The sequence below is a fragment of the Filicampus tigris genome, chromosome 3 (assembly GCF_054856515.1).
Source record: "Filicampus tigris isolate MCC_2025a chromosome 3, RoL_Ftig_1.0, whole genome shotgun sequence".
Lineage (NCBI taxonomy): Eukaryota > Metazoa > Chordata > Actinopteri > Syngnathiformes > Syngnathidae > Filicampus > Filicampus tigris.
Genome location: NC_141219.1, coordinates 6,531,171 through 6,550,291, shown reverse-complemented (window position 1 = coordinate 6,550,291; position 19,121 = coordinate 6,531,171). Strand labels below are relative to the sequence as shown.

General features: G+C 41.9%; 1 protein-coding gene across 1 annotated transcript in view; it reads right to left on the bottom strand.

Annotated features, from left to right (window-relative positions):
- Window positions 1-438: 438 nt before the first annotated feature.
- Window positions 439-19,121, bottom strand: part of itfg1 (integrin alpha FG-GAP repeat containing 1) — a 94,881-nt gene continuing 76,198 nt past the window's right edge. Inside the window, exons 15-18 of the mRNA XM_086025273.1 lie at window positions 8,047-8,171; window positions 6,049-6,131; window positions 4,931-5,048; window positions 439-1,196 (exon numbers count right to left, since the gene is read on the bottom strand). Of these exons, the coding sequence (XP_085881399.1) occupies window positions 1,137-1,196; window positions 4,931-5,048; window positions 6,049-6,131; window positions 8,047-8,171 (386 nt within the window). The 3' untranslated portion in view covers window positions 439-1,136. The remainder of the gene's footprint in view (window positions 1,197-4,930; window positions 5,049-6,048; window positions 6,132-8,046; window positions 8,172-19,121) is intronic.

The following is a 19,121-nucleotide window of genomic DNA, read 5'->3' as shown; positions in this document are numbered from 1 at the left end:
CATTTTTTCCAGAAATGTCTAAATAACAAGGATTGACTTGGTTGTTCAATCTCACATTTGATGCTATTATGTTGAAACCGGGACGAGTTCCGGATGTACTCTGCGTTAAGTGGACCACCCGTACAAACACGCTGTGAATAGCACATGATTGGAAGTCTGCATGGCATTGATGTGAGTATAAAAATGCTTACAATATCACACTCGTGTCTCTGCTCTACATGTTTTATGCAGGAGGCTGCAAGGAGGGAAAGAGAGTGTGTGTGTGTGTGTGTGGGGGGGGGTCTTCTCAGTAAAATAAAAAGCTGTTTCATTTCACTGCTGCACTTAAATCAATAAAAGAAAGGAGCTCGGGGATGGGGTGGGGGTGGGGGGGGTGTTCCAAACTGCAGCCCGGAGTGCGTTTTCAGGCTGAGGCAGAAAGCACACAAACTTCTCAGCTCACAGTCAATAACTTTTATTATTCACATTGAGTAGCTGCGGCGTTCGCAAAACCAAATAAATTACACAATTGTTAAAATAAAAAGTGCAAATCCCAAACCACGTAAAAAGACTTAGGGAACTAACCGTCGCACTGGGCCCACAGTAGCTTCGTAAAGACAAGCAAAAGAGTTTACAGACAAGCGTTGATTAGATTTAAACGACTTCAAGACAAAGCCTCGGCAACATGGGTAACAGGGGAAAAAAAAAAACGTGAACGAAAATGGAATGGAGTCGGACAATAACACTGTGCAATGTGCATGCTCCGACAGCAGCCATTTTGCCAAAACAGGCTAACAACGTGGCGAAGTCGGCATTAAAAACGCGAGTCATTTCTCAACACGGATATCAACCAGATAAGAAAATGAGCCGCAAGGAAACATTTTGGACAAATGACTCACTGCTTTGCCAAAGAGGGATGAGGATCTGAATAGTAAAAGCTAAAAGTAGCTAAAAGGAGACGTGTATAGGTGGACAGGTAAAGTCAAGTGGGGCCGATAAAGTCAACAGGTGAAAGGGGGCAGGTAATATGCACGTCAAGTGGTGCAAGTAAGGCGGCCAGGCAACGGTAACAGCAGGTAAAGGACAGCAGGTATGGGTGGGCGGGTAAAGGGGGATCAGGTGGTGGCGTCCACCTACGACGACGCGGCGCTGGCCCGTCACATGGCATCAAAATGGAAGCGGTGGGCTTCCTGCCTCTTCTCTCGGTCGTCTGCTTTCTGAAGCGCACAAAAACACAACGAGAAAAAAAAAAAAAAAAAATCAATGAGGACGACACAAAGGCAAGAGGACGCCATTAGGTCACAATCAAAAGACCCTCCCCCACGACTCCCCTCGCTCGCCCCGCCGCAATTCCCCTCACACTCGTCACTCATCCCCTTCACATGACAAGCTGAGAATATTCATCCCGGCCGAAAAGGTTTTCGCCGACAGCAGCAATTTCTCAGTACGCCGTCGAGTTTCTTTGAAGTGACAGCTGACGTCTTATTGAAACCGCGTGCACGCACACACAAAGATTCTTGTCCTTGATTTTTAATGCACCTTCTCTACCACTACAAGATTGTTTTATTTTTATTTTTCATTACCATCGAGTAACATTCATGTACCACGTTTTGGGCAAACTAAGTGATGCTTACTTACCGCACTTGCGGTCACAAAATGAATTGATGCAAACTCTCATTCAACATTTCCCATCAGTCAAATATAGGTGGTTCCAATTTGTCAGCAATCAAACAAAATCTCAAGGATAATTTTGTCTTTGAAGAACCCCTGGAAAAGGCCAACGTGTCCCTCAAATGGCAGACTTAATGTGAACATATAAACGTCAAACAGACGATTACATATGCGGAACATGATTCAGTTTGGCTCACTTCTTCATTACAATATCTGAAGTATGGTGGCAGTTAAGCGTGTTTTAAAAAAAAAAAAAAAAAAAAAAAAGACTACTGAATCATCAAGTTGCCAAGAACGGAATCTCACCCAGAATAGACGCAATTTAGAACATGAGTCAGATTTGTATGTGTTCAAAGTTGTAACGGCCCTCCGAGGGATTCCATAACTATGATGTGGCCCGCGACAAAAATGAATTTGACAGCCCAGCTTTATTGGATGAAAAAAAATAAATAAATAAACCACTGTAACATTATGTACAGTTTGAACATTTAATTCAGTGATTCTAAGTGATCCAGACCGCATTTTGAGAGTCATTGGTTAAGGTGTAAAAAAAAAAAAAAAAAAAAAATTGTCCGATGTTTTTTTTCTTACCGGGTGCAAAAATTTCAAGCGGAAAGCATTGTATTGTTGTAGAAATACTTGTGGGCCAGGTTAACATGAATCTTTATTTTACCATCATACCAAAAGTTGAGTTTAAAAGATATCGAAATTCCTCCTGATGTTGGCTCCTTCTACCTGAAAGATAATGTATAGTTTGTCAGTCTGTCACTACTGTTTACCCCCGCCCCCACCCCCCAAATCAATAGTTGATTCATCTTGCCAGGTATGGACTGATGGTCCTGCATCTTGTTTTTTTTTTTTTTTCCTATTTCTTTTCAGCGGTTAAGATGAAACGCTGTGATGTTCTTTGCTTTGGCAAGGCACTCCGCCATCGACGTGGATGCTCTAATCAGGCATCTGGGGGACGGCATCTGTCATCCGGGACCGCGTGAATCATCATTAAGCAGCGGCACATTGATTTGTGTCCATCCGACGCTTTTAATGACACCGTCGTTTCTGATGTGGATTAATTAAGTCGGACGCTGCGCCTCAGGTGGGGGGGACGATTCCTTTGGAGTGATTGATCGGCCTCCTTAAATATTCTTTTGCTTTGCTCCATATGGATGTTTGCCGCGCTAAGTTAGCAACTGGCTCGTATTCACGTCTGTCCTCCACCTGACTTTGTTGTTGGGAGAGCAAATGCCAGCCAAATGCTAAATACCAGTCAGCCTTCTGGTGCTGAACTTATGTTACTACTAAAATGGAACTTTTTTTTTTTTTTTTTTTTTTTAAATACAGCCCCCCGAGCCAGTTTCACTAAGCAACATTAAAGTCACTAACAGTGTTGATCATGAGTAGACCCACAAAAAAGTCTCTAGAAGCCATGCCAGAAAAGACACCGCAAGTCTGCCATTTTGGTTCATAGCAACCCTTTCAACATGCAGTTTGTCCAAGCGTCTTTCAAAAACAAATTTGTCCTGGATAGAATTTTGACTACAACATTTGAATTTCAACAATCTTTGGAAAATGCTTTTAATGAGCTTTAAGAAAATGTATGTACAGTAGCTTAGTTTCTTCAATTTGATGCAAGTGATCGGTTTTGTACTGGAGGGTCAGGAATATCTTGAAAAGGTCCGCCCCCAATGCCAGTTTCACTTAGCAACATTAAATGTAATAGCACTGACTATCATGAGAAGACCCGCTAAAAAGTCTCAAGAAAATCTGCCATTTTGGTTCAAAGCAGCCATTTTAGGGTCCATACTGGCCATTTTCAGGTCTGTTAAAACGAACACATCCAACGGCATGTTGTTTGATTGCTTTGAACTATGTAAAAAAATCTTGAGTATTTGCAGCAAGGTCTGGGTGGAGCATGACTGTGAAAGTTGACTTGACTCTCCATAAGGTCATAGCTTGACAATTTGCTCGAAAATGCAGCATGCGAAGCCAGTTTCATTCATCAACATGAAATTTTGCAGCGCTGTCGAGCAATGAGTACACCCACCGAAAACTCTCAAGGACCGATGTCCAAAAAGACGGGCAGTGCGCCATTTCAGTTTGAAAGCAACCACTTTCGAGTCCATTTTGACCTTTTTCGGGGGTCCATTAAATTACCTAGCGATTTTGTTTCATTGCTACTAAATTGTAACTACTACACAGAAAGGTGATAGTAAATTGTCACGGATTCGAGTAATCGTCATTGTGTGGTTGGGTCGTCATGGCGGCAAAGCCCAAAAAAACCATGACAATTTTTGTCGCGGGCCACACCGTAGTTTCACTCGGAGGGCCATTGCGACTGTTAACCCGTGTGAATGTATGATCGGCTTATAAACAACTAATTGACGGATCACTAGTTTTGAAATCAGAAACCAGTAAATAGTTCATTCAATTATTTTTCAATGTATTTTAAAGGAAGGATTGGTAACAAATGCTTGAAATATCGAATATTTTGTGTTAACAGTGAAGACTATGTAAAAAAAAAAAACATGTCAAGTCAACACATGATTTGTCGTCGCGGGCCACATAAAATGATGTCGCGGGCCGGATCTGGCCCCCGGGCCTTGAGTTTGGCATTTTCTCTACAGGGTCAGAACTCGGAAAAAAAAACAGCATTAAATGTAGTAGCCATGAGTAGATAACATAAAAAAAATTATAAAACCCCAAGTTGGAAAACAGACAGGCTGCCATTTTAGTCTGAGGTGGCCATTTTGGATTTACTTCCACGGGTCCTTAATATTTTGTATGCATACTGTAACGTATACTAGCAGATGGGTGATGTGAGAATGCGAAGAATCTGATTTTATCCCTGCACGTGGGTGAAGTTTGCCGACTGCCCATAAAAACACAGAAATCTCAGGGTCACATTTTTACACAAACGCACGCATGCGCGCACACACAAACTCCTTCGCACACACATGGCAGATGGCTGGGCGAGGATGCCAGCGACGACCGAGCTCAGCGGTCGGTGTTCACGCTGTGCGCGGCAAAGAAGGAAAAATACCATAAAAACAAGCAAAAAGTTGCACGTTCTCCTGTGTTTGTGGTGTGGGAGCGACCGAGTAGGAAAGACGGGACAATAAGCGGCGGCGGCGGCTCCCCGGGAGGGTGTATTTATGTGACTAATGAAAGAGCAGCTCCGCCAAGCTGAAAGGACAGAAGACGCCAATAAATGAGTCCTTCCGGGTCTTAAAGGGGGATATTAGCTGTGTGTGTGTGTGTGTGTGTGCTTGCGTGTGTGCCCGACCTTCTCCTGCCAGTGGAGGATGCCGATGATGACGAGGATGAAAACGCACACGCCGATGAGGGCAATGGCGGTCAGCAGCACACTGTTACTGGGTGTCAGGTACAGTTTGGCGCTCCAGCTGCAGACCAAAAGAGAACAAAAAGTCATCATTTTGATTGGTTAGCCTCGTTTTAGCCATGGTGAGTGGTAGTGGCGCCTCCCTAATGGATACAATCAATCGCAATGGAAGATATGGAATATATGAAGGATTACCATGATGATTTCATGACATCATTGATAGAATTGGTATATAGTGCGATCATGTAAATTATTGCGCCATATCTCGATACGACTAATAGTGTTGGAGAAGAGAGTGACGAAACTTTTTATCGTGCTGTATCGTGATACAACGGAAAGCATTGTAAAAAAAAAAAAGTGTGTTTTTGTGTTGTTTATAACAGCGCTATTGTGATGCCACTGACTTAATTAGAAAATTTCTCAATATCAATCGCTGTGTCATGATATCACCAAAACTGCAGGGAATAAAAACGTCTACAATGCTGTATCATGATACCACCAATGGCTTTGGCAAAGATCGGCATATCATCAATCATACCAATATTTAATTGACAAAAATTTCAATAATGTGGTTTATTGTGCCGTATCATGATACCACTGAAAGCGGTGACAACTGGTGACATTGATTATCGTGATACTGTTGATATCAAAAAGTAAATGATGTCAATTATTGCGCTTATTATGATACAAGTGAAAGTGTTGGAAACGATTGTTAGGATATTGTTTATTACGCGGAAGAAACCATCTGCTCCTGGAAGATCATGATGGTATACAGTTTGCTGCATCCATGTTGTGTGCACTTGTGTGCTGCCATCTGTATTGTCAATTGTGACACCACACACACACACACACACACACACACACACAACATGAAATTACATGCTGTGTGTGTGTGTGTGTGTTTACACAACACCAGAAAATCTGTGCCGCTAACTTAAGTGTGTTGTCGCTTAGTGGTGGCAGATGAGGTGCTGCCGCTAAGCCAACGGTGTCCATGGCAACGAGCGCCCTGAGTGTCCCATGGCGAGGGAGGGAGTGCATATGTGTGTGTGTGTGTGTACCTGCTGGGCTGATTGTGCGGGTATGGGATGACAATGAGCTGAGAGTTGGGGATGATGGCTGTCCACTCCTTTTTCCTGGACTCCTGCGGGGGTACACATCAATTATTCCTCGTCTCAAGACAGCGTTTGGATAGCATTGGAAAAGATTGCGATCACGAACTAGCGGTCAATTTCAGGTTTGAAAACATCAAATGATGTCTGTAACATTAATCCAAATCTTCTCCGGGCTCTAGTATATATTCAACGTTTCGAGCGGGTCAGCATTCAAGAATCCAAAAAATAAGTAGAAATAAAATAAGATGATTCGCCTGCAGCTAAATGTTGAACACTGTTTGCAATTCGCCCCCCCTATCTTTTAGTGTCAGTTTCCTGACTTGGAGCAAAAACATCCAGTTAAGGCAGCTGATATCAAGAACGCATACACGCCCACGCACGTGTATCGTGTGCACACTTAGGCACACGTGCGTGCACACTGCTTCAGCAATAAGAGCTCACTAAGCATTGACACATTCACTTGATTTCAATGGATAACTCACTCAGTAGCCCCGCAAGATAGTTTGAAGACAATTAGTCAGACACCTGTTTTTACCGACTGACACAAAATGAGTTAGGCCATGTCGATCATAACGCGTGAAAAAGACTGGAGGACCCAAGGCCATAACTGAACAGGAAGAAGGCCACTTTGATTTGAAAAGACACACAAAGGAGAGTGATATCGCCAGTTATTAGAACGGAAACTAGCGTGATGATGTAAATTATAGTACCGCATACTGTTACCATTTGACAAAAATATTGTGGTAATGGGATTATAGCAATGGATTGTGATACAATCGATAGTGTTGTAAAAAACGGTGGTGTTAATTGATTACAACTCTGTATTGTCACACCTTTGATAGCGTTGGAAATATTGCCAACAATTCTATTATTGGCCTGTTTTGTGGTACAGTCCATACCGTTGCAATATGACCTTGACAATTATTATGACATTGAGATCTATCGCATTGGAAAAAACTGATGATATTGATTAGTGCGCCCGAACGTGATACCTTTACAAGCACCGGGGGGGAAAAAAGCATCAACATATCAATAAGCTCGCTGTATTTTGATATGTTTGAACATGTCGGAAAAGACAACTAAGAATTCGATTATTGGGCCAAATTGTGGCATCATGACGAGAAATAAAAAAATCAAAACTGGAGTTTGAACGACCAATCACAGCTCACACAGCTGTTTTCTGAAGCGGAGCCATGATTTGTCGTTCATTGAGCCATGAGCAACTGTGATGTCATTTTCAGTCGACAGAAGTGACAAAATGGCCGCCCCCTGAGATGGCTAAAAATGGGTGGATTTTGCTGCTTAACTCATATTCCACAAACGCAATATTAATCAGAATGCCGTATTTCAACTAGTGGGCCTGCATTGAACATATTCTTGAAAAAAAATGTTTGTGTTGACTTCACTTTAATATAAACACGTACTAATCCTATTCCACATGCCCAAGTGGTACAGTACATGTACATCTTTGTACTTGTTTATAAATAGAAGAGTTAAGAAAGTCTTCATTAACACAACCTGACCACACATCAGCTCTCCTCTTCCTCCGCTCCCATGTAGTGAGTTGATTAGACTTGCAGACAGCTGAGAGTTGAGCAGCTTTGTTGTCATCGCGTTCCCACGTGTAGCCTTAATAAAGTGGAGCAGACATGGATGCCGCCAAGTGTGTATTGTGAAAGCAGAAGCGGGAGGATGATCAGGAGAAGAAAAAAAAAAACGACGATGAAAACCTATTGTGTGTCTGAAGCTGTAACTAACCTTGGCTTCAAACCCTAATTTGAGACGCCAAACCCGTCTTAAAACCCAAACCCATTTGAAACCCTAACCTTTTTGAAAGAGAGTTATGGCGATTGCAGATGACAGGCAAACTATACAGGGTTGTGTTGCGCCATTATTTAAAACAGCACACACTATCATGGCAGTGAACAGCAAAGTTTCACACACCACTTCTCCGGGCCGGTGCGGGATGCCGACTACCAAGTGGTCCAGGAAGTTGGCGCTGCGTCCTAGGCCTAGCACAGTGTAGGGCAGCTGCAGGGAGAAGTGCGCCGACTGGCTCAACTGTCCAGCTGCAGGAAGACAAAAATGATAACTCAATAATACAAAACACACAAAAAACATAACATTTATTGAGCTAAATGAGGCTATTTTTCTGAAATTAATGATGAAACATGAAATGAAACGAAAGCAAAATAAGTTGAAAAAAGACATTGAATAAAATGGAAAGAATTGATTCATTTTCACAATTTTAATAATCAGCGCTGGGTGTAGTGTGATAGAAAAGTAACATGTTACAGTAATATATTACATTTAGACAATAACTAAGTAATATAACAAGTTGCAATATCGGTGCCACAAGAAATTATTAGACGCAAAAAAAAAAAATACATCAAGAGAAAGTAACCCATTACAACATAGATTTTCCACTGAATCAAGCGCCACCAGTAGAATTTCTATCTTGTCAAAGGTAATCAATCAGGCATTAGTTGACTACAGTACGTATTCTAAAGAATCTCACTTTCAAATTATTCCTTTCACACCATAGTCAGCATATAAAATGGCTGAGAAGTCATTGTTTTTCAGTCCATCCATAGTCATAGTTCATGAAATAAAATACAATGCAAAACATGATCAAAATACCAAAAAAAAAAAAAAACAAGGTCAAAAAGCAGAATTTAGAATTGTGAAAATAGCAAAAATCTGCATTTAATTGATGGCCGCTGTGAATGCACTGAAAAAGAATTATTTTTTTAACACCCCCAAAAAGTCCAAACAGGTATTTAAAGAACAACAACAAGAAAACTCCTCATAATTGTAGAGACATATTCCTTTGGCGCAACTCTTTTAATCAAATTCAATGCACTAAATGTGGAAACCAGGAAGCGCCAAATGCATGTCTCATGCACATATTATAAGATGGATGAAGAAATAAAAAACGGCCTTGTTATGGACTCTTAAACATTATGACCTTAATGGCTACTTAAATGAAATTAAACATCAAATGCAAATACTCTTTTATGAGCAGCATCCAATATAAATCTATTACCTCTCTGGCCTGACTTGTTCCACCCCCACCCCCACCCCCACCTTCTACCTTCTACACCCTGCACCCCCCCCAACATCAGCTGCTGGGTCTCACCCACGCTACCCGACTCTTCCAAGTGCAGCCGACATAAATCAACCTCTACGTGGTAAACAAAGATGGGAGGAGAGAGAGCAAAGCAGAGCGAGCGAGCGAGCGAGCGAGCCTGGAGGCAGCCAGTGATCAGAACTAATGTGGATGGACTGCACATTGCAAAGCTCTGCCTCCGCCTCGCTTAAACCTCGACATTGGCCGCTTCCTTCCAGTCCGAGGAACCTCAAGAGGGTCAGGTCACAAACGCACAAACACACTGGAGCTCTCTGAGGGTAAAACCATTAAGCAAGGCTGCTACACGCACAAGCAATCCATTTTGACTGGATTTTTTTGCCCTTTTCCAAGCGCTTCTTCAAAGACAAACCCCGTCCGACTGATCTTGTCTAAGTGCAAGTCTTAACCACGACTATCGATAGGTAAGCCTATCACGGTTAGACCCACAGTCTCCAGAACCCGATGCTTCAAGGCCGCCAAAACCAATCGACGGATTTGATCGCAAACACTTATGAACCACGTGTAATAGACTGACGAGTAGTTTAGCTAAATTGCTAAAACTCTTGATATTCATCATATTTCATCATTGCATGATGCCAGAGCGTGGCGGCGACCTTTGATGACACACACAAGACTTTTTACAAAACTATTGTGGTGACGGACAAAGGCAAAACTGTACAAATACTTGGCCCTCGCAGTGTGTGGGCTCTAAAGTGTCCAGTGCTATTTGTTTGGGATGTTTTTTTAGCTGCTTCATGCGGCTCGGGCTCACTGGATTGTGCGCGCGTATTTGTGTGTTGATCAAGCAAGGCTGGAGGCTGGCTTTAGAGTCTGATGTGTGTGTGTGTGTGTATTGGCTAAAAGAATACAGGAAATGTGGCAATGGCTGGGGGAAAGCCATCTCACAACATGAGGACGCTGGCATAGTATGTGCGCGCGTGTGTGCGTGTGTTACATCCCAAAGCCAAGTTAGCTCGGACTTGGCAGGGAATTCCAGCCAGCACACATGACTGATAGTCAACATTGGATCTCTGAGAAGTCTGTGTGCCCTTCGGTGTTTATTTTAAAGTCTGTATTATTATTGGGAAATCGCTAAGTATGCATGTTTGTGTGTATATTAATACACAGGTACATGAGAGTATACGTTTCTCAAAGCTCACTGGGTCAACCCATCAGTGAAACGAAAAATGAAGGACTCGAAGCTGCATCCATAAGGGATATGTTGTCTTGAACGACCTCGTAGCATAACATATCGAGTAGAACATGCTCATTTATGCATGCTGACAGGAGATATATACACGGTGCGCCTGGGAAGTTCCAGGACTGGCGTCACAAAAGATAGATTTCAAAATCAAAGTTTTTTCCCTTCAAAGTGAATCCCCTTGGAGTGTAACACACTTTCCCAGGCTTCTGTGCCACACCTTCATGCATTCTATGAAGAATTCTTTCAGGAGCATCCGCAGCACCGCTGTTGTGGCCATTCTGATGTCGCCCATGTCTTCAAAACGCGTACCCTTGATGAACCCAATGAGCTTGGGAAAGAGGGGGGTAAAACAATAATTAAAAAATAAAATAAAATCTCACGGTGCTATTTCAGGTGAGTGGAGAGGTCACTCTAGCGCGGCAATATACTTCTCGGCCAGGAACTGTCAGATGCTCGGGGAGCGATGTCATGGTTAAGCAGCCACGAAATGGCATGCCAAAATCGTCACATCTTATTTTTATAGAGTGCTGGTTCATTGTCTGGCCCAAACTGAAGGAGAGAAGTTAGTTTTTAGTTTAGGGTTTGTGATATATCTTTTGTGACACCAGTCCAGGAAGATTTTTTTTAAACACTTTGTATACGGTATAATAACAATTTTGCGCAGCAGTGACACAGCAACATTTCATGTCACTCAATGAAACTTGTGACAGGGGATAATTTTGAAGTTTTGAAAGTATGCTTCACCCACAATAAAAAAAAATGCTTCACATCTTTGCATCACCCGTATATTTAATGTACCTGGTTTTGCTTGGGTCTCATTTGGGCAAATTCTCTAGTAGCATTTCATCAAAGGAAAAACTTTCCTCGTGTCCTGTTATGATAGATATGTCGACCCATTTTCGTGCTGATGGATGCGGGCTATTTTCTTTTAACTCATTCACTGCCATTGGCGGATTTACTTGTCTTTTCACAGTCCAGCCATTCAATCCCAGGTATTTATTTATATATTTTCAATTTTTTTCAAACATTAGAATAAAAGAGGGTCTGAAAATGTCTGGCAGTGAATGAGTTAAGAATGGGCCCTTTTTAATTTTTTTTTTAAAGTGTTGCTTTTTTTAACAGCGCATCCTCAAAATCATCATTAAACTTTGACAGATTTACGAAAACTGGTGTCTCCAGGCATATTGAGGAATTACTATTACAATCATTACTATTGTTGTTGATTGTGTTTTATGTTATATTACCTTCATTCTGTACCGCACTGTTGCAAGTGCTGTTCTTTTTTATGTGCTCTATGAACACAGTTGAGTTGAGCGATACCAAGAGGATCATTCGGCAAATACAAAAGAAACTACATGAGTGATTCATTAAGGAAGCAAAGTGGTATTTCCGGACTAATTCCCATTTTCTGTGCCAGTCGCTATAGAAACCGTTCCTGATGGCGATAAAAGGAGCAAATTGCAGAGGTTGAGAAGAAGCAGGGTGAGACCTCCAGGGCTCACTCTTGGTGTGGCGTGAACATTCGGAAACTGTGGAGGAAAGATCAAGGTGCATCTGTGTCAGGTCGCACCATCCGTAGACGTTTGAGCCAAAATGTACTTCATGGGAGACGACCAAGGAGGATACCACTGTTGAAAATTAATGATAAAAAAGCGAGAGTGGAATTTGCTAAACTGCATGTTGACAAGCCACAAAGAATCTGAAAGAATGTCCTATGGACATACGAGACAAAATTGGAACTTTTGGGCAAGGCACATTAGCTCTATGTTCACAGATGCAAAAATGAAGCATACCAAGAAAAGAACACTGTCCCTACTGTGAAACATGAAGGAGGCTCTATTATGATTTGGGGCCGTTTTGGTACATCTGATATAAAGTATCTTGAATCAGGGTACAATTAAATCTCAAGACTCAAGTATTCTAGCGAGAAATGAGCTGCATAGTGTCAGAAAGCTTGCTCTCGGTCACAGGTCATTGGTCGAACAAAAGGGTAATGACCCAAAAACAGCTAAAAACATCCAAGAATGGCTAAGAGCATAATATTGGACTATTCTGAAGTGGCCTTCTATGAGACTTGATTTAAATCCTATTGAACATCTGTAGAAGGAGCAGACACATCCCGTCTGAAGAAAGCACCCTTCAAACCTCAGACATCTGGAGCAGATTGCTCATGAAGAATGGGACAAAACGTCTGCGGACAAGTGTAGAAATCTGATTGAAAGTCACAAAAATCACTTGACTGCAGGAATTTTCTCAAAACGTTGCAGCAAAATATTAAGTTACAGTTGCCATAATTTTTGTCCAGGCCTGCTTCAAGAGGTTTTTTTTTTTTTTTTTTTAAACAATTCTATTGAACCACAATTCACAAGCAACGTCCGATTTTTTATTGGTTAATTTTCATTATATTTTAATTTATTATTACTTTTGTCAGAATGAAGTTATTTCTGTGACCATGTGTTTTTTCTTGCATTAATAGAGGAGTACCAGCAATTTTGTCCTATTCAGTAAATATGTACTCCTATACACTGCCTTGGTCATTCTATATGGAAAAAAAAAATCAATCAATCAATCAAAAGGTTTGCGACTGTGTTTCTTCTCAGTTAATTAAATGTTTCAAGCATTGTAAACGTACAAGAAATACAGTTATGACCTTTGGCAACCTCAAACAGCAGGATGAGGACAGAAAAAAGCTATTTCTCAGGACATCAAAACAGACAAGACAACAAAGGTGGAGAGTTTTGTTGTAGTGATTTATGACATCCCTAAAGTGGCGTCGGCCTCGTGGACGTGAAGGTGGCTGTGAGATTACGGGGTCACTCATGAAAGTGAAGAGACAAGACCGGCATGAGTGAAGAGGAGAGCACCTTACCATCATGAAGGACATAAAAACAAGGACGGGAGGACTGATCAATAACAACTTTCCATATCACTTTCTCCCTCCCCTTCTCTCTCTGTGGAGGTCATCCCCTTTCTTATATTCCTTGCAGAAGAGGCGTTTCTCTCCATCACTATGTCTTCCTCTCATCCTCTACTCCCTACAGTTTAACACAGTAAACTAATCATCAAAGTTTTCTTTTGAAAAAGTGTGAAATTTCAATTAACAACAATTTCACCAAGTAGCCAACCAACCAACCGGACCGACAATCAACCAAATTAACAAACAACTGACCAACTAATTAGCCACTTAACTACCAACCAACATAACAACTGACCAACCATCTACCAAACAAAACAACCAACAGGCATCAAACAACCAAACAAGACTAACGACCCAGTGAACTAACAACTGACCAACCATCCATGAAACAAAAGACCATCCAACAAACGAACGAACCAACCAACCAACAAACAAACCCGACTGAGAGCCAATTAACCAACCTCTTTAAAATGTAACAACCAACAGTCAAATCAACCAGCCAAATAGCTGACCAACCATGCAACCGCAGTGACAACCAACCAACCAACCAACCAACCCGGTTCGCTTCAGTCTGTTATACATTTTTCAGTATTTCCATTGATCCACAGAAGATTGTCAGTTGTCATAATTTTATGACAGAACATAAGAATGAAATGGAATTAAAAACAGTGCCATCTAAGTGTAACGCTTGGTGTAAATGCTTGAATCTGCAGGTAGACACAATCCAGGCTTCAAGTTGTTTTGAATCTTTCTAAATACTAATACATGATCCATATGCATGTGGATGACTACTGTTTCATTTCCAAAAGGTCACGCATGCATGTAGAATGAGCAGATAGAGTAAGTGTGCAGTGAGATTGTGTGAGTTACTAATCCCCACAAGTCATTAGGCTAATTGGACGGAGTGAAGAAAGCTCCACATTGATTCCCTCCCCACGAGCACACTGATCTCCATCTACCAGACCAACATTTTCTGACTGGTTTTAGAAGAGGACTCTCACACTAGAATCCATCCCGTAACAATATTACATACATCAAATAATCAAACTACATTGGTACTGAGCAGACATCCACAGAGCGATCCTTATTTGGAAAAACAACAGGGAAAACTAAAAATCAACCAAGTGACTGACTAACACCCAACAAATTGGACTCACAACCAAGTGACCAAACTAACAAGCAACTATCCGGATAACCAACCAAACAAATGAACAAACAATCTACCTACCTACCAACAAACCAACCAGTTGGACAACCAAGCAACCAACCACCAACCAATCAAACCTGAAAAACTACCAACATAAAAAACAAGCCCTCGAGAAACAACTTGGCAACCAACTGAAAGAATGACCAGCCAGTCAACTGACCCAAAATACAACTGACCAAATCAGACAAACAAACCAAAAAAGCAACAAACATTTGACAAAAACAACCGCACCACAAACCCACCAAAAAACTACCAACCCAACCAAGCAACTGGACTAACAATCCATCCAACCAGACTAAAGACTAACCAAACAAGTGATCAAAGTAACAACCAACCAATTACTTAACCAACCACTCAAAAACCAACCAACAAGACTACCCACCAACCATCCATCCATTATCGATACCGCTTATCCTCATCAACCAATCAACCGAAAAAAACGTACACTCCAAAAAACGGATGGCTCATCCTTAATGTGAGGTACTAACTTGCAGAAAAAAATGTTGCAGGCGTTCATCACTGCGAGCCCCACACTCTCAGCAGGAAGTCACTGATGAGTGTGCTGCTTGCCACCCTCATCCATCCTACCTGTTTAGCATGTTAGCAGGCAGATGCTCAACCATAAGTGAGCACTCACACGCATACTAAAGATGCACACTCACTACACCACAACCTACTCCTGGTGATCATCTGCCTTGCTCTTTGCTCTCTATCATGGAGACTAAAGGCGAATGAAGTTCACAGCATGGCCTCATGCAGCGAGTGCTCATCCCTTACAGTCCCTAGAGCAACAAACTACAAAATAAACACACTTGAAATCGCCACACACAAGCCAATGTGCACGCACACGCATACACACCCACACCCACACACACACAAGTAGCAGTTCCCTGGCAGCATTTTGCTGCTGTTAAATGAGGAGTCAGGGGAACAGTGCTGGCGAGGCCTTGGGCTACTCAGCTTCTCCTTCACCATGTGCACTCCAGTGGAAACACACTGGAAAAAAATAGAGGCAGCTGAATTACAACAAGCCAGACAGCAATCATCCGTAATGTTCTGATATCAAATAATTTGGCGTTCTGCTTGAAATGCGACAGAGAGAGAGATAAAGTTGATGCCTTTATAGTTGCATCATACAAAAGATGATCTGTCTTCAGTCTATATCTCAATAGAAGAAGTTAACAGTCTAAATACAACCATAGCAGCATATCGTCGTTGTCCTGTGAAAAACACTTATCTCCAATTTTGGAAACTTTTTTGATTTTCACTTTAATGCGATGTCTGTAACGCGGAAACATGATTCATGTAAAAATAAGAAAATGAAAAAGAAAATGGAGATAAGTGTTTTTCACATGACAGCGACGATATGCTACTGCAAAACAAACAGATAAGCAAGCAAGCAACAAATCAACCAAACTAACAAAGAACCGTGCTAAAAGCTGCGATCAGACTTAAGGCAATTTGAGCTATTCTTGCAACGTGATGATATATAAAGTCAAAGCAGTTTGCGTAAATAGGTGGGAATCCATGCCGGGCGGCATGATGGATGCGTTCGAGGCGACGCGAGTGGGGATCAGCACATTCACTTAAGTTAGTAATTTTTTTGATTTCACCAACCAATTCAAGAAACACACGCGTGCCGAACTGTGCATGGAGAGTAATCCATACAGATCATGGATCATAAATGACCATGCCGCAATCAGAACGGAGAGACAGGAGGCGGCTGAATTGAAAGGAAGTTCCTGACTGGAGCATCTGTGTACATAGTGGGGATGGGGAAGGCTGGAGTTCTCCACAAGGCAAAAATGTTTGCGGGGGAAAGCGTCCGGCAGCCCAGTCCGAGGAGCCACACGGATGAACAGGGCAACTTCAAAACAGACGCTGGTGTCCGGAAAGGAGCCAATGGTGGTGGTCGACGTTGGCCAGGACAGATGAACCAGAGAAAGTAAAGCACGATCAACCGCAGCATGGCAGATAGGAAACAGTTGAAGGTGGAGCAGCATAACCACAGCATGACTGAAAGTTGTCCATCTGAGCCATCAGAATGGAAGCAATCGAGAGATTGCTGGCTCATCTAGGGCGCTAGCTAGCTAGCTGGTACAAAAAGGGGGTCGTGGTCCCAAGCAGCGACAGCATACTGCACCAAGAAAGGTGAAGGTTCCACCTTCGGCATGGTACGACGGTTAACGTGATTGCTGAGCGCCTGCCCAACTATGTCACTGGCTAAGAACCTATAGGAGGGGAAGGGCAACTTATGGCAGGGGCCCAAGGGCTCCAACAAATCAAATGGTGAAAAACAGTTTAACACTATATTTTCCCACGATTTAGTAGTTGATAGTTCTCCGTCTTTCCACACTTTTGGCAATTAACTTCAAAAATACAAATATAACATATTTAGAAACAAATTGCTGATTCCCCTTTACAAGGAATTTTAACTGTTTTGGGACCAAAGTTACAGGTTTATTTGGAGTTTAAACTATTATTAACACTATTATGGAGTTTTAATTATTATTATTTTCCTTGTCATAGCAGGTCTTGGTCCCTAAACTAGGGTTCACCGTACAGTTCATTTTCCCACAACAAATACCACTAATGATGATGATACATGTAATGGCATCATTGGCAGCAGCTTTAAAAGCACACTTTTGCAGTGATTCTATTCCAAAAGCTAAAACACGACCATTTGTACATCAGAAGCGAGTGTAAACACAACAATAGGAGCAATACAGCAACATCCACAACACGCAGGCTATATTTATCCCTGACACCACTGGCTTGCCAGTGTAGTGCAACATCAGTTTATTGCAGCTAATGCTAATGTCCCATCTCATCATAAGTACATCCTGTCATTATGGCTTGGCTTTTTTAAACGTGGCTTCGTGTGACAGCAGGTCACTGCACAGGTTACATCATAGTCTAAAAGATGGTGGCCTACATTGTTCGTGGAGTAGGCCTTGGTCAGAACATAAAGGAAAACAATCACAACGAGGCAGAGAAATCGGCTGTTTTCCTGGCCGCTGTCTCCCCCCTGATGCAATGTGCAGGACGCTATCTTGAAAGAGGACGACTGAGGAACGAGGAAATAAAATAAAAGAATCTTTGGAGACTTCAGAGGAGGCTCAACACAATGTTTCCAACATAGCCCAGCGGGAAGTAAAAAAAGCATTTTATCACACCGAAGCCGCCTGCAGGATCCTTATGTGACTGATGCAAGTGAAGTCCAATGAAGACAAGAAATGGCTTGTTTCCTTTGCCTATTTAGAACATTGAATAAACTGCAGTGGAGAATGTGACTGATAGAAAATTCTCCATGCAAGTAGAAACTGTCCTCGCAAGTCAGTGAGGCGATAAAACTGAATTAACTGAGTCTATGGTGTTTCCAGTGAAGTTCAAGGTGAGCTGACTCGACTAACTCAAGTCAATAATCAATGTAAAGGACCACACAAGTCATTGTAGGCTTTTGTTTTGTCAGGACTAAAGCAGGTTTTATTACTTAAATGTTTTGTTTACGTTGTCCTTTTTTATGAATATAAAGATTTAATGAAGAGTGTTTTCGCTTTCTATTTTTGCTTTGGATGGATGTGTGAAGTTGGGATATGTGTATGGGTCTTGTGTATGTACTTTGTGGATTGAATTTTGTCCCTTGAATGACACCATAGCGCCACAAGAACCTGAGCTGTAAAGGTAGCCACACAGGTGTGGGAAATTTGGAAGCTGATTTGTTTGGGCCTGCGCCACAAGGTTTTATCACCAGGCTCTAGCTTGATGCTTCATTTTCACTCAGAAGGGGACATTGACACCTGTGTTGGACTGCAGAAGAGACAATTTTACATTAAGAAATCTTGGTGAGTGCACTGAGTTATGTTTGTTGATGTTTTAATATTGATGCAAACATTGGATTGTACTGTGAGGATTGTGTGGTGATTTGCTTTTTTGTGTTTTGTATGTCCTGGCATGCAGTTTTCGCAGTGCTAGGGTGGACCCAATGATGATGCTACAGAAAGTAAAATAAAGGACACCTAAGCATCAGTCAAGACTCTTTCTTTGGGGATCCAAGGGTTGCTTGCAATCAATAATCAGAGGCTACAGTGTTTCCAATGAGTGCTCCAACTCAAGTCAGTGCAGTATAAAAAAAGAATCATCTTAGTCTGCTGTGATTCCAGTGAGTCGACGAACCCGTCTCTCCAGACCAATACAACCAAATAATCAGGAGTTTGTGGTGTTTCAACTGGGTGTGCCAAGTCCAGCCAGTGAACCGATAAAACAAAATCTGAGCCTGGGGTGTTTCGGTGGGTCAAACTGATACAACACTGTCAAATGACTGTGGTGAGTACGCTAACCCCAGCCAGTGAACCGATACAACCGGATTGTCTGACTCTTTCAGTAAGTTGAGGAATTGATACATTAAAATTGTCTTTGTGTTCAGTGCTTCTCGTAAGTTTGCTAAATAAAGTCAGTGAACCGATGAGTCCAGTGTTTCCAGTTAGTCCCTTTAACTCCAGTTAGTTCATTAACTGATGCAGCTGTATCATTTCATTCCGTAGTGAGTTCTCTAACTTGA